The sequence below is a fragment of the Ciconia boyciana genome, chromosome 5 (assembly GCF_034638445.1).
Source record: "Ciconia boyciana chromosome 5, ASM3463844v1, whole genome shotgun sequence".
In the NCBI taxonomy this organism is placed as follows: domain Eukaryota; kingdom Metazoa; phylum Chordata; class Aves; order Ciconiiformes; family Ciconiidae; genus Ciconia; species Ciconia boyciana.
In genome coordinates, this window is record NC_132938.1 from 25,265,101 (window position 1) to 25,283,605 (window position 18,505).

Sequence of the window (18,505 nt, forward strand, 5' to 3'; positions counted from 1 at the left end):
AATATCAGCAATAAAGAGGGCCAGTTCTATATTCAAGCACCATTTGCTACAGTTTAAGACTAAATCCCAGGATAGCAATTGCTATTCCTCTCAAAGGATATTTAATCTGTAGTTTGTGTGTGTACATGTGTGAGTGCATCTGCGTATGCACAAGTGCAAATGTACTTCTGAGAGTTCCCAGAGAAGAGAAAGGAAAAGACCTTTTCATCTTTTTCACTTTTATTGGAAAAGTGTCTCAAGGTCCAAAGTAGTTTAAAGATCCAAATATATAAGAATGATAAGAGGATAGCAAAGGGGAAGGGGTGGTGAATTAAGTTGTACAAAGTTACATAGCTGAACAGTGGCAGAGCCGATGACAGGAACTCCAGTCTTGGGAATTACAGTATCTGACACACAGCCACAGCTCCCTACCTTCAAGTCTGCCTCCCTGTGCTGCATAGATACTACATAGCATAATCCTGCTTGGGACATGAGCAAATTTAATGTAAATTTCATTTATTTATTTAGCTTTTTCTTCTGAGCCCCTTGTTTCTCTCAAGTTTCTGAAAAGAAAAAGCACAGAAGAACTCTTATCTCTTCCAGCTGATTGCTAGCACTCTCCACTAACTACCATACTATGTTTTGATTCCTTTGGTAATTGGAAGAACAAACAAACAAACAAAAAACAGTTTAAAGGTCTTCTACTCTATCTTCCTAAGTGTTTTAGTCTTCCCACAAGTACTTGCAGTGTCACTTAACTGTAACAGGACAAGATTCTCTGCTGTAAAGCTGAAGCAGAATTTTAGCCCCATGTACAAATCAGGAAGTTAAATCACTGTGACACCATTATGCACTTTCACAAAAGAGACAACTTAAATCTAAACTGCTACAGAAAATGATTTTTTCTGATTTCTGATGAGAGCAATCTTGTGGTAAGTGAATAAGTTCTTAATATTCTTTCCTCTATTTTTTTCAAATTGAGGTTAAAGGTCAAAAATGTGTAATATTCATACTTGAATTTCCCAAACTTCTAGTGGTTCATATTAAAGCAACCTCCATCTGTTTGAACTTAAGCAAAATCAGAGAGGAATATGCTTTTAATATCTTTAAAAAAGACAAAACTCGCCACACAGTAAATAGGGCTATATGATTTCCATGCACTAATGCAGAAATTGATGTTCTATCTTAGCTTTTCCTATGCATCTCTTATTGCTATGCGTCATCTACAATTTTATAGCACAGTTTGGGAGGGAAAGGATTTGTTTCTTGCAGTCTGTAAATACTGCAATACAGAAACAGATAGAAATATAGCTGTTTTGTAAGAACACTATAAAAATCATCACAATTTATGTAATGAGTAACTAATTAATGTATTAGTAATCTCATGGTTCTGTTTTCAACCATACAGAGATGCACATCCTCATGTATCTATCACAAGTTACAGTTTGAGTTGAAGTTACTTAAATTTTCTTTCAAATTAAATTAATATTGCTAAGGAAACAAAAAACAAGTAATAGTTGTTAAGAAGTCTACATTGTTAATATACATAACTTTGTGTGAATGTTCAGAAAAGATATCTGAAGAATTTAAGCAGCAAGACTGTCATTTAACTATCGTGTGGATGATAGCATCAACATTTTGCCAGTTTCGAACTAAATTTCTACATATGGTCAAAAGACAGAGTACACATTTTTTTCCTACTCTAACGTTTGCCTTGAATTCTACCAACAATGCTTCCATAAAATATTAATCATCACTTACCTTGGCTGATACAACTACAACACACTGCGATATTGGTCTACTGTTTACAGACACATTGTCAAGGAAACATTGCTATTTATTATTATTATAATGGTTCACTTAAAGGTAATAAAATCATCTCTGATTAACATAAGTCTATTGCAGCCAAGCTCTAAACATTTTTTCCTCACTACAATTGTTTTGCTGATTATCAAATAACATAGGTTGACATACGGCAAGTAATTAACAACCCCCTCAAATTTGATACTGAAAACGTACATACAACCTTTCCTGTATTGAGTGTTATTGAATACATTACCTAACGCAGAGATCCAGAATGGATAAAGTTCTTTAGTGAGAAGTGCATCATCTATTTGAGAAAGAAAACTTTTCAATACATCAGTCACATCTTCAAGCTGATGTTTTCCTGCTCTTAGTTTAACACTCCTTGCATCTTTTTTGAAGCTTTCCAGCAGTTCAGCCACATTGGAAGAATCACCATTCTTAAGGTAGATCTGCTTGCTACCTAAACCTAAGTTACCAAAATACAGGACAGAAAAATAAATAAATGTAAAATCGAGTATTCTTTGAAAAATTCCAAACTTCATTATATGAAAAGCATATCTGGCTGTTAAACATCATATTTCCTACTAAAAATCTCTCTGACCTTTTGCACATACTCACTTTGTTAGTAAAAATACTGCCAAGTCTGCTTACACCCAACCAGACCTCTTTGCAAAAATACACATCATAATATTAAGAAAGCCTGTGATCACAATTTCAGGAATACCTTACAGGCAATTCAAATCCCCAAATCTCTTCAGAACTTCCTAAAACAATAGTTTCAAAAGGCACAGTGAAGGAAAGAAGTTTTGATGACTGGTATTGTATTACACATAAAACACAGCTGCTTTCATGAGCAAAACTCCCACTATTTTATTACCCTACTGATGAACTCAACTTAGGACTCCATAAAGTAGTATTGTATTCATCTAACCTGAAACATTTCATTCTTAAAAGCCTCAAGATTAGTAGAAAGCATTCCTTTTTTTCTGATTTTTCTCACGTTCAGGAAGACATCAGGCAGCTACTGTTATTGTATTTTACAACTAAAAACACCAAAGCTTAAAGCCAACTTAACACAAAATTCATAGTCTAAAACACAGTCAAGACTACTTTCAATCACTGCATATGAGAGTAGCCAAAACTTTTTTTTTTTTTAAACTTGTGGAAGTTTGGCATAGATGTGCAGTCCTGTTGTTTCTCTTTGTGGAGGTGTTTCCCACATTCCCCACATTTCTTCAAAGAGAACTGTATTTTATACAAAACCCTGCTTTTCTTATGTACCTGTCAAATTAAGTACTCTGTCAAAATCTACGAAATCATGTGTTATGTTCTTGCAATTCACCTTTCCTGTAATGCCCACAAGCACTACCATTTGATACTGCCTTTGTATTGCTACTGTCAGGAACAGCTGTGGGACCCGATAGTGTCTGTCATCTGTAGACAGAACTTTTACCATGATGACACAAAAACATGTATGCATACAAGTAATGCATACAAATAATTCCTTCAGCTTTCAAATGAGTATTTTAACACCCAGTAATGCTGATCCTGAAAAAACATATTTTTCAATAAAGACCTAACTTATTTAAAAGACCTCAGGAAACTGACTTTTAATTTAGAACACACACGAGCGATTATTCTGAGTGGCGGACATAATTACCCCGCTTTAACAACATTTCAGCGCATGAAACAGTGTAAACTATACTTACAATAATTCCTATTGCTAATGGTTAAAAAAAAATTTTGCAAAAACATTTTTTTCTTGGTTTTAGGCAATAGTTGTAACCCCGACACAACTATTTACCATAATGCAGTGTTGCCATATTCAAAAGTTATTTAGTTAAACTTCAATCACTGAAATATAAATTAGGCTTTCTCATACTGACAGAGGTTACAGACACATTTATCCTGAAGACAGATTTGTACAAGGTTGATATGTGTTTAACATTTCAAAAGAAAACTGATGAATTTGCAGTAGTAAAAAGGACACAGACATCACCTGCATATGATCTAAGGCTGTGGAAAGTTATGCTGGCAAAATTTACTTAAACAAATGGTAACTGACTATACGTCCTTAGGCTATTATGCTGAAAAAACAGCAGCCTTAAGACTGAACTCAGCTCCACAGTTAATATCAGTTTCCCAGAAGATGTGCTGACCATTCCAGGCCATAGCCTTTCCTAGTTCACATAGCTTATTTTCAGGGCTGAGGTGTTCTGCACTGAGGCACTGGACCTCAAAGCTGAGCTACATCAGGCAAACAAGTCAATTTTTAAAATAGGAAGGTGTCTATAAAGGGAATGTACCAAGTTGTATTTCCCCAAACTGCCCATTCTCAGATGTGTGGCAGCGTAATTCACCACCACATCAAAGAGCGGCAAGGCTAACGAGGGGTATGGTTTTACTTTAGGTAATATATAAACTCATTCAATAAGATCTGATGGCGTGGGGGCCTAGGTATTATACAAATGATTTTAAGTTGAATAAAATCTGCTATACTTACCATACTGTGTAACAAATGCTATACAGCTGTTCACTATAATAGGAACATCATTTTTGCTGAGCTGCTGATCTTGTAACGCATTACCATCTGTACCTGCTGCTTTTTCAATTGCAGTATACCAGACCATGAAATCCAGCTTCGTATGGCCATGGATGTATAGCGTTCTGAAAAGTATAAAAATATTTTGAATGCAGAAAAGAAATATACAACTGATGTTATTTTACTATAGCAACATAGTAGATGGCCAGAAAAAATAAGAACTACTTGGAATAAGACATCAAGGCACCTTCTACCACATAAAGCTGTCGTGGTGGCCTGTTGTTACAGCACCTTTTTTTTCCAACTATATTTGTACTAGCAGTGTCACAGTAAATGAAAGATCCACAAACACTGTCACAGGCCTTTGAAAGGACCTGACCAATGTTTTAATTACTCTTCTTCAGTCCTGCTCCTACACTGTGCATTCATAAGTCCAAGTCACAGTTCAGTGGGAAAGAGAGATTTAGAGACATCTTCCAATACCGGAAAAGGCTTTCCTTCTTTTCTACTCCCCACCCCCCCCAAACTTCTGTAGAGGAGCTGAGACATATTGAACTTCCCTCTTTTACATGTATCAAAGTGATCACCCTCAGGCAATCACAGAGCTAAGGAACACATATGAAAAAACTAAGAGTTGAGGTAGAATAAGTTAATGCAACTCTTTAATTACCTGTTTATCTCAAAGCATGGCCCTGTTCTGATTTTATTATTTAAACACGCAACAATCTCCTCTGTTTACCCTTGACAGGTTACCTTCTAAGAGACAATTGAAAAGTTTAAGGGTGTATGTCCACTCATATGCATGTATGTAATAAACAATTGTTTTAAGTGTTAAAATAGCAAGCAAAGTTTTCTACATACATACTCTTTGTCTCCCACTAAAGAAATGTAAGGGATTCATTTCTTTAATGACAATTTATTTGCTAATTAGGAAAAGTTAAAATGTTCTACTGAACTTCTATGAAAATACTTTCATCAAAATATAATCAAGCATTCATTTTGATTATTTTATTTAGAAAAAAATGCAGAGCATTTCATATAATGATGGAATATTTAATTTCAATTTTTTTTATCAGCTTCTTGCAATTTTGCTTTCATAAACATTTCCATTCTAGCATTCCTGTCTCAATAGGAAGCGAGGATGCAGTCAATGTACACACACAGACCCAGGATCTGAAGTATTCTCAGGATGCACCATATAGACTTAGCCATTCAGCAGCAGAGTAGGAGACAAAAAAATAGTTCATCTTACTGAAGCCCCTTTTAAAAAAGTCTCTACTTCATGACTTTGACAGTTGTATTAACCACCACACATGCCTGGCTAGTAGAAACACTCAGCCTCTCTCTTCCATTAAGAAAAACCAATACTTTGCATAAAGCTTTCAAATTTTTACAGTAAAATGAGAGTGCCTAATTCAATTTTCTGAAGACCTGTCAGAAGGATATCCTACATGGGTGGCTCCCAACCAATGGCTTCCAAACAACACATCACCCTGACATCCTCCGGTACTGCTGTAGCCATTTACAAGAGGAAATGAAAAAGTTTGTACTGTCAGACTCTTTTCCACTCAGTGCATGTTACACTATTCCTTTAGTACTGCTCACAGATCAGCAGAGGTTAGGACTATGATTTACAAAAGATTTATGTTGCTTCCCAACACAAGAGATGCACACATATATGCATATTACCATCTTTTTATTTTCCCTGTAGAACAGCAGGATTTGCATTACGGTATTATGCGAAAGGATAAATGGAAGTCTCAACAGATTATTTTTTGTTATCTAAAGAATCATGATATGTACAGGAAGCAGCATACTGTAAAGTGAAAATATTATTACTTCTAAACAAGAAAAGGGCAACTCTGCTGTATATCAATGAATCGGCACCAGAGGAGGAGAGAGGAAATACAGTAGTGTATTGAACTTCAAAAGGTAATTTAAACTTATCTGTATTTTTTCACAGAGATATGAAAGTCTAAATCATGTGCCTCTGAATTAACTGTCATGATATATGAGTTACCTAAACTATGTGAAAAAGACCATCCTGTACTCTGTGGATCTTCCCATCTTCCCCTCAATGCATCACATTAGAAAAAACATATCAGAACTACCAAGAGATGATGCTCTCATTGTTTTCTAAAATTTGAAAAGCTGTTGAGTTAAATTCAAATTACAGAGGAAGAAGTTACTTAATAATTAACAAAGAAAATGGGATATCTCTTTAAGTAGCAGTCTTATAGCACCAACACAGTCATGAAAGAGAAGTTGCTGGTAAAAAATATAAACGTGAAAAATCTTGCTGCTATTGTGGAACCTGGATCATTCATGGAAGGCAACTAATTATTTTCCAAAAAATTAACAACTTCACCCAGTCAAAAATCTCCAGAGCAGTCACCTAAGAAAGTCAGGGAAGTCCGAGAAGCAATTTCAGCATTTACTACAACAGCATAAAAGAGAAGAAGGGAGAAAAGGAAATGAAACCAGTACCAGACATGGTTCAGAATTCAGTCAATTTACTGTGAAGTGCCTTAGAAAGCTTATCTCAAACCACAGTATTTTTGGCAGAGATAGCACACCTGGGATATATTTAAATCATAAAAACATACAACAATGTATGAGTAAGAAGTTTAAGCATTCCTTCTAATTTTAACAATTTTAGCCAAACTTAACAACATATTTTTCCTACTTGGAAACCATTTGTTGATCTCCATGAAGCTGGAAGGTGGTATGAAAAGGAAAGGGGAAATAGTTACCAGCAGAAAAGCAGAACTTTCCTCAAAACACAGCAGAAGTCTTCTACAGAATTCCATGAAGCAATAGAGACAGCTTTGCAGATCTAGCTTCTGCTTTTCATGTCAATGTCATCATCTCTTCCACACAGTTTTCAGAGACAGTGGTAATAACAAATACATGTATTTCTCACTGAACTAATTGCTACTATCAAAATATAAAGTTATATTAAATGTAAGGCTTAAGACTAAGCATATAAACACAGGCTGAAGTGTACTGATGTCCCGTGTACCACAAAACAGAGCAACTTAATGTCAAAAATACTTCTAAGCTTATAGAAGTAATCATGTTTGAAAGAATTTTTACTGTAATGTTTACAAAGATCTACCTATCATGCAGACTAACAACTACTTTGCACAGACTCTGAACCAAAATGCATTCCTCCAATATAAATTCAGTGCCTTCTACAGTATGTTTATATATGTGCTACTTCTTCCAGTTCAAAAAATTGATACAGAGCACACACTTCATGACAACTAGTTAGCAATAGTGATTACATGGTGAATAATGGCAGAGTTTTTGCTCTGTTAAGTGTGAAGCACATACAGTCCAAACCCAAGAAATTAATAATTTAAGTACTCAAACAAACAAGACGACCCACCAACATAGGTTTCTGCCTTAGTGAATTGAGGCAATTGAATTGCCACAAATGACTGCAGCAGTCCAAGATCACCAAGTCTCAACATCAAGGAAGCTACTGTTAGCTTTTCAACTTTATCGTGGACTGCCACCACATCCTTCTGCACCAGTAGTCAGGCAAACAACATACATGAGCACACTTCATCCACAACAGTGCAAAGGCTTCTCTTTAACCCATCTTGCAAAGTCCACTAGCTTTAGCTATGTCTGTATGCTTTGCTGCATAACTCTGCATTGGGAAAGCAGTGATACTAAGTGATTCTGCGTAAGGATTGTGGGGATGAAGGGTGAGAAACAGACGTCAGCACAACCCAGTGCCCTCCAGCAATTTTCAAGTGATTCTAATAATCTACATGTCTGAAAACAGAAGTACTAAAAAGGTACGCATTGCTATGAAATTATATAGGAATAATCAAATTGCGATTAAAGCATGGGAATTCCACTAATAATTACAGATATATAACAAAAGTCAGCAATATTTCTTCAAACAATACTAAGGGCCTCACATCCAGCACATCATACTGGAAGCACGAGTCCTTTCACTCATCTCAGTCTTATGTTTAGATTATTTCTGGATTCTAGAATTTTGTGCTCATAACTGCATTTTACAAGAAATCTTACTGCTATCATCAAAGGGTTAAGAAGAAAGCATTGTAATTAATGAACCATCAGCATAAAGAAATTGTGCCAGTATGTAGGGAAGGTTTATTATCTATAATAAGAAAGAGCTAACTACAAGAGAAGCGTAACAGGGAAAAAAAAAGAGCACATCTGGATTACAGCATGGTCTGAAAACATTCACAAACACCTAAGAGAGAGCTTAAATGATTACAGGGAAAAAAAAGAAGAAACATTTGAAAATAAATTATCTGCACAACTGTTTTTCCTTAAAGTATGGCATTAGAGAATTTGCATTAGATTTTATATACAAAAGATATATTTAAAAATTACTTTCCTCTCTTCAGTGTACAGATCCCTCTGTTGACCTCTGTTAAACTACACAGGAGTAGCTTCTTCACCTATCCACTATGCAACTTCTGTTTGGATGGCAACAAGAGACCAAGTATCACCAGTTACTTCAGGAATTTTACAAATAGATAGGACAGATCGAGGGGAAAAAAACCCAAACTGAATATGGAGCAAACCAGAAGACATCTCTATGTGACAGAGGGAAGTGTCAGCCACAGAAATCTGGAAAATCGTTTGCCACTTCTAGCAAGAAGTCAAGAAGCATTTTAACTATGAAAGCAGAACATAGGATGAGGCAAATGACCATCTGATTATGGCATAAGAAAACAGTGTAGTGAGAAGTCAGGATTTCCAGCTGGGTTGGAGAAAAAGGTGCATGATACATGTAATGTTTGATCTTCCCTAATTAATCAACCCAATGACTGACACTTGAAAAAAGGCATAAGTATTTGTAAGTAATGGGAAGTTAGTTTGAAGTCAGTAACAAAAAAAAAACAAAAGGAAGAACAGTATGAGCTTCAGTAAGAAAATACTCAAGGTATTTTCATCGTTTCTTCTAATAAAATTTAGCAAGATGTTGTAACACATCAACCACATGTATTTCTTTATGCAAAAAAGGGTGGGGTGTTTTTTTGTTTTGTTTTTGGGGTTTTTTGTGGGTTTTGGCGTTTTGGTTTTTTTTCCCCAAAAACTTTTCTTAATTCTGGAAGAATCTTAATCATTTCGTTTCATTCTTGACATACTGGTTTTTGGGATTTTATAATTTATCCTGCATTTAAGTGACTAACAAATTAACATGAAAGTTGTCAAAAGATCAGTATATAGGGTCTCTTCCAAGTGATCAATCTATGCCAAACTTGGCATTAGACAAGCACTATAACATAACAGACAAAATAGGAAAACCTAGAAACTATGTATCTCATTTAGTTGATGATGATGACTTCTCAAAAGTATTAATTAATCTATCTAGGGTTTGGAGGGGCAGAAGGAGGATTGCTGGTTTTGTTTCCATTTACAATAATTGAGTCTAAAGATAAAGGTGATTTTATATTTAATCATTTTCCCCACACACACATTAAATTCCTTATCACTGCAAGATGCAATTATCATGCAACTGTGCTGAACACCTGGATAGTTTTGGAATAATATCCTAAGCAAGAATCACTATGCCAAAGCTTGTATACCCATATGGCTTTTAATGGTTAAGATAATGTGAACACTATGCAATTAAATCCTTTATGGCAGACTTCAGTGAAGAAAAATTAAACATATTCATGGCCACCATAAATCAGCTGGTGCTCCTGTTGAAATTATTTTCAAATAGTTCAGAATTTCCATTAAACTATTAAAGTAGTTTAGGGAAAACCTACCTTCACTGACAGAATATTATAATGAAATAAATAATAAAAGCTGACTTGGAGCTAGGAGCTTTGCTCAGTGCTGCTATCTATGAAATTAGATGCACAGTTTGTATTCATCTATTGGACTGCACCTTGAACAGGATACGTCTGGTTCCCTGGTTGGTCTATGCAGCTTACTTAATGCTGAATCTTTCAATATGCATCTTCGAAAAAGAAACAACAGGAAAAAGTGTTTCTGATCTGCATCACCTTACTGAATTCTGGAACTTGAACAGTATCTTAGGAAGAGTTAAAATTCAGAACACACAAGTTACAATGAGTTTCTCCAACAAGTTTCTCCAGCTCTGAATAGATGCCAAAGGTATCTGTGGTGGTTTATTTGTTTCCCCAACAAAGAGAAAAACGATCTTTCTTTATTAACCTATTATTGGCTGTTCAGAAGACTGTGTAAACACTGCACCACTTCTTATACAGACGTTTGCCCAATATTCTATCATTGAAATAAAAAAACCCCAACCTATTACAAAATAAGAATTATTTTCAATAATTTTACTTTCATCTTTAAATTTGTACCCACATAGGAGGCAGAAATACCCTACTTCAAGTTTCAACCTTCCATATCACTATATTTGACAGAGTCATCTCAGCAGGATATTACCTACTTGGAAGCAGACATGGATCATGTTTGCTTCCCAAGTATGTTTTTTTCTAGCTAGTATGGTGCTAACTGAGCTCAGACATTATAATAAGACTAACCAGAAGACTCATACGTGCCCTCTCAGTCCTGACCTACACAGACTGAGACACAGAATTCTGGGTTCGTGCAAGTGATAAAAAAATTGAGAAGCAACTGGTAAATGCTCCAAAGACGTACTCTTTCTTTACAGGGTAAAAGAAGTTAGGTCCTTTTGAAGAAACTGTTATTGGCAGACTAATCTGACTGGGAATAATTTTCTCAGTGGGAAAACTGCTTTTAATTAAGCAGTACTTGTTAGCATTTCCTGACACAGACATGAAACGTAATTAATACACAAAGACTTTCCCTCCTTTAAAAAGTCTGCAAATTTACTCTCTCTCTAGCAACCGCAAGTGAAAAAGCTCCATGACTGATCAGCAAGAATTCGAACACATCAATATAAAAGCAGATCAAAGCTTTATTCAGATGGGAACCTTACCTTCCTTTTTCAACGAGCAGCAGGACATCTATTTTCTCTCCATTTTGCATCACACTACTGATTGCTGAAAACAAAACACATACACGTTCATATGATCTACACAGACACATATATATAGACAAACACATACATGCACATACAGACATGTTTTTACAAAATGATCTTCAGTGACAAAAGGAGCATGGAATTCTTAAACATTTCAAATAAAGAATGCTGCTGATAATAGAAACAAAACTGCACAAAATACCACAATACACTCATATTTACAAGAAAAATTAATACAGAAAATTATAAAAAAGGTTAAACAGGTATTTTAATGCAAAAACATGCTACAGTGCTTTATTATATTAAAATTAAGCTTGTAAATACAAGTTTTAGAAGACATAATGATTCAGAAGTAAGCTGGATTTTTTAATCCATTAATTTACTTGCTCTCTAATGGCTGCAGATATTTACAATAACATAATGTGAGTTATATGTTACACTGTGAAGATCACTGCCACCCTTCTTTATGTTGCCTTATGCTATTCCTGGTAAAAAAAAAAGCACCCTGAACAACACTTACATTAAACATAATACAGAAAATACATCTGGATAGTTTCCAGTAAAAGTGCTTATAAAACTATGCTGTGCACTATACTAAAAATGGTAAATTAAATGTAACCTGTTTATGAATTCAAAATTCTGAAAAGTTAATTCTTTCAAAGTTTAGGTCTTATATATAATCTACATCTTATCCCAACTAATTCCCAGAGACAGTAAAGTCCTGAATATCAATGAAGTTCAATAAACATATTCTGATGCATGTTATATGATGGTTTTGTATCACACATAATCCTGGCCTCATTTACATTTACTGAGTCAAATATCAAGAAGGTAAATGACTATACTTCCACTGATGATTCATTATTTGGCAAGTTTCAGTTATACAATTCAGTCTTAATAGTGGAGCAAATTTATTTTGGGGAAACCAGAAATCAAAGAAAAGATATATAATATTTCTAAGAAATACAACTCTGTTATACAACTAATATTTAAAAATCAAAACCCAAGCAAAAACAATTTTCAACCGAAAGCTAAATGTTTGTTTCATTTCTATACTTGAGATATACACAGATTTTGGATGCTCCTGTGATTAGGGTAGGAGCAACTACAGTTGCATTATCAAAACTAATATCAGAAACAGTTCTCCTACTGCCTAACCTTTTAATTATGAATCAAGATCAAAAAGTCTTCACAAATTAAAAGATAGCTAGAGGCATAAAAATATTCCTGATTAAAAACCACCTTCATGGTGTTATTCACAGCAAATGTAAGGTGGCAGTAAATAAATAGTAGAAAGCCCAATGGCATTTAGGCAAGTTCCTGCAAAACAATTTACAAAGAGGATCATCAATAAAGAACTAAATTATCTTCTCTATGTTACTTTAATATAAAATCTCAAATTATTTTTACTTTCCTACATAACACATTGCCTTGTTCGATATAAAAACAAGTAGGGCAGATATGGGCAATAGGGCTTAAAATAAAAATAAGTAGGGCTTAAAGAGGATTCAGAGCATAATTACAGACAATGATATAAAATTGTTCATCGAAGACCATTTGTATAAATATTCTTATCTTTCCACATCATGATATTGAGCAAAGATATTTTTAGTATCAGAAAAAAAGAAAAGTCTATTAGTCTGTGAAATAGTTTTCCACGAGAATTATAATTTTTCCGGTACATTTGAGTATTTTAAAACTAGGCCTGTCAATCATCTCAAGAACACATTCTGCAGTGAATACTTCTGCCCTGTCAAAAATATGACACAATAATCCCAAAAGGTCATATATTATTATTCAATTCTGCACTCTTGTAAGAAAGATACTGCTGCAACTGGAACAAAAATTGTCTTCATTCATTATGAAGCTGTGAAAAATCTCTCTAGCGTGTGCCACTGAGTAGGGAAAAAAATCCAAGACAGAACTTTACCAACTCCATATTTAGATGAGAGTTGGGAGAGCATCTGGCTCATGCAAAGGAATAGTTACTGAGCTCCCTAATGTTTATGACTTTAAAATGTAACAGAAATGTCCGTAACATTGAATTAATTCTGTAGAGTATTTCCTGAATTCTAGATATTAAGCAAAATTCTTACTTAGTTCTTGCAACCTCCTTAGATATATGGAATCTTCTTCAGCATTCTCCATTTCAAGACAAAAATAAAGGCTCGACTTCTCTATAGCGAACCAGCCTTTTCTCCACTGATCCAGGTTATGGCAATCTTTGTAGTACAGCTGTCCAATCAGGTCACAGTCTCTCTCTAATAAGCATTCAGCCACAGGGGGAACAAAATGCTACCAAAGAAAATGGGGTGAGTCAGATGAAGAAAAAAAACCCTCTTCCCCTAAAAAAAAACAAATCAAGATATTGCAAATCTATAAGATTCAAGGATGAAAGCCACAGTAAAAAAATAAGACTTTCAGATTTATCATTCATAACCCATACATACACTAAATTTAAATTATAAAATCAAATATAATATTTTTTCCATTCATACTCTACAATTCAAACATTTTTGCTTTTTAAACTACAATTGATTTAATTAGTAATGTGCCTATTAGCATTTGGTACTGTATAAAATACGATACTGCTTTATGAATTCTGTTTCAGCAAATAAAAGAATAGAATTGCAACCATAAACAACTTAGCTGAAATAAATTCATATAGTATGTGTCTTTATACTAGAGTGCCTTTAATATATCCTTAAGGTCGGCATTAAAATATGGCTTCAATTCCTTTTCCATTTTATTTTATTATCTTGTTTCAAACATTAAATCACAGAAGTTATTTCTTCCTGCTGCACAAGAAACCTTTACACATGAGATAGATCAGTATTCATCAAGAATGTCTTCTCAGAGGATTTTAAGCTAACAATGACACTTTATTCTTTGTGCAAAGGCTCCTGGCCTAACTGGAAAAGATAATTATCAGTATTACCTTAGCTATTGCCCAAGTCCATTTTCTTTGTGAATATGCAGTTTCAGCTCCAAATAGAAAAACACGTTCTGACATTAAGTAGATTTCAAAGGTAAAGATGTCCCTAAAGCAAGCAAGAGAAAAAAGGCAGCTGTATTTAGTCTTCATAACAGTAGACACACGAGAGTCCCATTTCTCTCTCTATTTTTTCATTATTTCATACCTATGGAATGGAACCCATTTGCATTTCTCCTCCAATCTTACAAGTACAACCCAGCTAATAACAGAATATTTTATAACACAACATGATCAAAGTGCTTTTCAGGTCAATAATATGTGTTTAGAGGCTACTGCTTAATAGCTTTTTTCAGTAATTCTGAAATTAAAAAAATGTTTACATATAGTCATTGAAATTCACAGGGAATTTTTTGCTTTTGCAAGTTCATTTGATTTCAGCAAGTATATTTTTGCTATGCATTCAAAACATTTTGTTTAGGTTTAATATAAGCAGACCAAGTCATTGAATGGGAAGTTGTAAACAAGTTACCACAGAATCATAGAAACGTTGGTTCAACGGGATTTTTAGATGTCACTTGGTCTAATCTCCTGCTCAAAGTGGGACTATCACTAACCATAGACCAGAACGGCAATGAAAAGCCTTGAAAACCTTTGAGGATGGAGACTACTGTTTCTCTGAGCAACCTGTTCCTGTTCACCACCACCCTTCTAATGAAGAGGCTTTTCCTATTATCCATCCTGAACCTCCTAGGGTGAAATGCATGGTCACTGCCACTCCTTTTATCACCTGCCACCACCAAGAAGCGTTTGGTTCTGACGTCTTTGACTACCCTTTGAAGTTGCTGTAGCTCAAGAAGTTCTTAGAAGTTTTTGGGGGGAGTTTCTTGGGGGTTTTGTTTTTAAAAAGTATATCATTATTTAAACAGATGGACCCTGTTTTTTTCCATTTTTAACTGACAAAATAATAGGATAGTAAAAGAAGAAAAAGCAAACCAATTGAAATTGGGGTGGAATTTGGAAAGTAAATATCTTGTTGGACTTAGGGTCAGTCTTTAATTTATAAATTATGGTTCACCAATTTAAGTGTGATTTCGTCTGTGACCTTTCCCTAGAATCCAAATAGATGGAGCACGCGTTTTCCTCTCAATGCTGGAGCTGAGATTTGTCTAAATCTGGAGAACTGAACATGAGTCAGCTCTCTCATTTTCAATAACCACCTTGAAAATGATATGTAAATACTTAATTCTGACTAATAGAATAGACATTTTAAGGACCAATTGTTTCACTACATGAAATATCGAATTTAGGGAAGTTTCTCATAAAACTATCCAATTGCAGGTAACGGACAGCAGGACATTAGTCATTCCCTAAAAGTGAAGTATTCAGCCAACATGTTTTTAATTTAGGTATTATCCTGAACCATTTGGAAATGTGGCAAGCAATAGGTTAGATTCAATGACAGAAGAAGGTGATATTTTTCTTTTTTCTGGATACCACAAAGCTATGCTACTGCAGAATAGTGAAGGCCATCTCCACTGTATTTTATAGCATGTTGAGGCACCACCATGTGTCAGGATTTCTCCCCTCTGTGTGCCCTTTATCACTATAGTAGATAAAGTCCTTTCTTCCCATTATCTTTTCCAGAAGCTCACTGAATAGACTGTTTTCTTTGCAGACACTTTGCATTTTAACTACAAGCATTACAGGATTATACTGTAGAAAGATCTTGTTATTTTACATATACACACACATAAAGGAATTTAAAAGGAAGTGTTATGGAGGTTGTTAGACAGATCCAAAGTATAGTTTAAACAAAAATGTTGCCCTAAAGAAATCAAGTATTACTGGGATGCAACTCAGATTTAGGTGCATCTCCATGTGATGTTTTTAATGTACAAATAAGATGAGCGAGTTATAAAAGAAAAGACCACGAAAAAAGTTATCTTCAAGCTAACACAATGTTCAACAGTTAACACTGTTGTCCTCAACTGCAGAACAAAGAATGGGTTTCAAAGACAGATCTGTGATCAAAATCGAAATCATTGTGGAGAACTCTAATCTGCTGATTATCAGGAAGAAACAAAGCAGGAGTTTTGGCTTGAGGCAGAGGTCAATCCGAGGAAGAAAAATGAGTATTAATTGTTCAATTTATCATCATGTAACCTTTTAAGCACTGAGAATATGCATTACAGTTATAATAAGAAACAGATGTATCTAATTTATGTTGCCCTTTTAAATTGCCCTAACATTTTCATTATATCACTGTAAGAAAAAAAAAAAATAATCCCCAAATACCACTTAGCACTTATTTCTTGAAGTCAACATAAAACAATTCAGATTTTTTTCTAAATTGCATGTTCAAAATTCAGGAACAAATGAACTGCTCTCAAAACCCAGAATAAAATCTTTGAAATACCCGAGTTTGTTTATCAAAATATTAATTTGGGAACCTACCCTCTATTTAAAAAGAAGTCTGACTTGTGCACTACAAGACAGATAACTTCACTGATGTCAATCATACCATTAGGAGTCGTAGTTTTATCATTTTCATAGTAGCTCAGAAAGCCACTTTCCAAAGTGCACCATCTCTTGTTGCAATCTGTGATTAAAGAAATAATAGAAAAGTCAGTTGGCATAATAATAAAAATTACCTCTTCCTATAGAAGTTACCTCTTCCTATAGAAGGATGCATAGCTCTGTTGTACTTGCAATACATTTATGATGAAATCTCAGTCTCATTGACTTCAGTGAGCCAGGAATTCAATGTCTGTGTTGATACAACTTAACCTACAGAAACTCTAGCACATGGTAATTTAAGAAAAGAGTATTTCAAATATAACACACTTATTTTTACTTTATGAGTATATTAAATCACTTAATTTAACTTTAGCATTGTATAGGGCTTTTACTTCACTTCCTGTGGAACTTGATGGGGGAAGAGCTAGTACACAATAGTCATACGTTTATCAGAAGAGAGTTAAGCAAGCAAAAAGAAAACATGCTACAAAGTTAGAAACACTGAAAGCTACAAGAACAGTATATTCTGACAACAGCTGAGAGCAAAATGAGTGAGTGAGTCATAGTATGCAGTAGCAAAAAAGGACTACTCTTTCTTTCCTGTTACTGGAACTAGAGGCCAAAACCAAGTCAATCTGTCTTCCGTTGTTTGGTAACGCTTGGGTGTCCACTCACTGTCACAAGACCAAGGAAAACAATTTAAACCTTTCAAATAGTCTAGAAAAAACAATGTCATACATGCCAGAACTTGTACTGCACATGTTAGAAAGCACAAGGAAAACACTATCAGAAGTTGTGTTATTTAACATGATTGGTTTTTTTTTAAAAATACGCTACCAAAATAGTAGAGGATGACAAACTGAAGAACAGAAAAACTAATAGAACAACCCTTTCTAGGTACATCAGTGGTTGAGCTCAATTCTCTCCTACTGCAGGCCCAAGTGTCAGATAGTAATGAAATTGTACAGAATTTATTCTGTATACTGGGGCAGATAAATGAATACATCATAGACAGGCAGTAGCTATAGCCATTTCAGGATGGCATGTTCACATTAGAACATATTGGAGATCTCTCTTGTTGCTATTCACATATATACCTCGCAAGGGTAAATGCATTTAGCAACACTAGTTTATGGAATGCTAATATTTGTAGGGTGCTTTCAACGTGTAACAATTTACAGTTGCTGAGCATGGTTAAATTACCTAGTTAAGAATTCCTATCTTCAAATAACTTTGAATAAGATACTTGGAATATCTAGTAATTGCCATCTATACGTTAAAAAAAAAACAAAGGTGGAGGAAAAAAATCTGCAGAGCAACTCAGAAGTATTATTTGGCATATTTAATTAAGACCAAATGTCTACTCCCTCTTATGAACCTAAAAATACAAATACAGCACACAACATAGCATATTAATGACTATTTGCTACTCAAAATACTCATGCATTCATTCTAGCTTACATCTAGTTCTTAGAATATAATTTGAGGTGTATCTATTCCCACCACTGCAGAGAAGCAGGTCCTAAGAGAAAATACTCTGTTTATTTCTACAGTCTTAAAATTCCTATACAGCTGCAAATATTCTGGTAAAGTATTTGTGAGAATTTGGTAAAACAGCTCTGGAAAAAAACCACAAAAATAAAACAAAAAAACAAAGTGCAGTTGTAGTTAGCCAATACTTACTTAGTATGTTATCTGATATTTCATCCAATTAGTTTTTCTGTTATTTGCTATATGATTTATGCAT

At 34.5% G+C, this 18,505-nt stretch overlaps 1 protein-coding gene across 8 annotated transcripts in view; it reads right to left on the reverse strand.

Annotated features, from left to right (window-relative positions):
- ARAP2 (ArfGAP with RhoGAP domain, ankyrin repeat and PH domain 2) overlaps positions 1–18,505 on the reverse strand; it is a 141,263-nt gene that overhangs the window by 44,868 nt on the left and 77,890 nt on the right. For 7 of the 8 annotated variants that reach the window (XR_012042536.1, XM_072861829.1, XM_072861824.1 and 4 more), the window contains 6 exons: positions 16,696–16,840; positions 14,245–14,347; positions 13,403–13,601; positions 11,262–11,325; positions 4,289–4,452; positions 2,039–2,251 (listed from right to left, as the gene is read on the reverse strand). Coding sequence is in view for 7 of the 8 variants with exons in the window: in XM_072861829.1 (XP_072717930.1) it covers positions 2,039–2,251; positions 4,289–4,452; positions 11,262–11,325; positions 13,403–13,601; positions 14,245–14,347; positions 16,696–16,840 (888 nt within the window). In the remaining variant the exon portion in view is untranslated. The remainder of the gene's footprint in view (positions 1–2,038; positions 2,252–4,288; positions 4,453–11,261; positions 11,326–13,402; positions 13,602–14,244; positions 14,348–16,695; positions 16,841–18,505) is intronic. The other variant, XM_072861830.1, reaches the window with a different exon arrangement.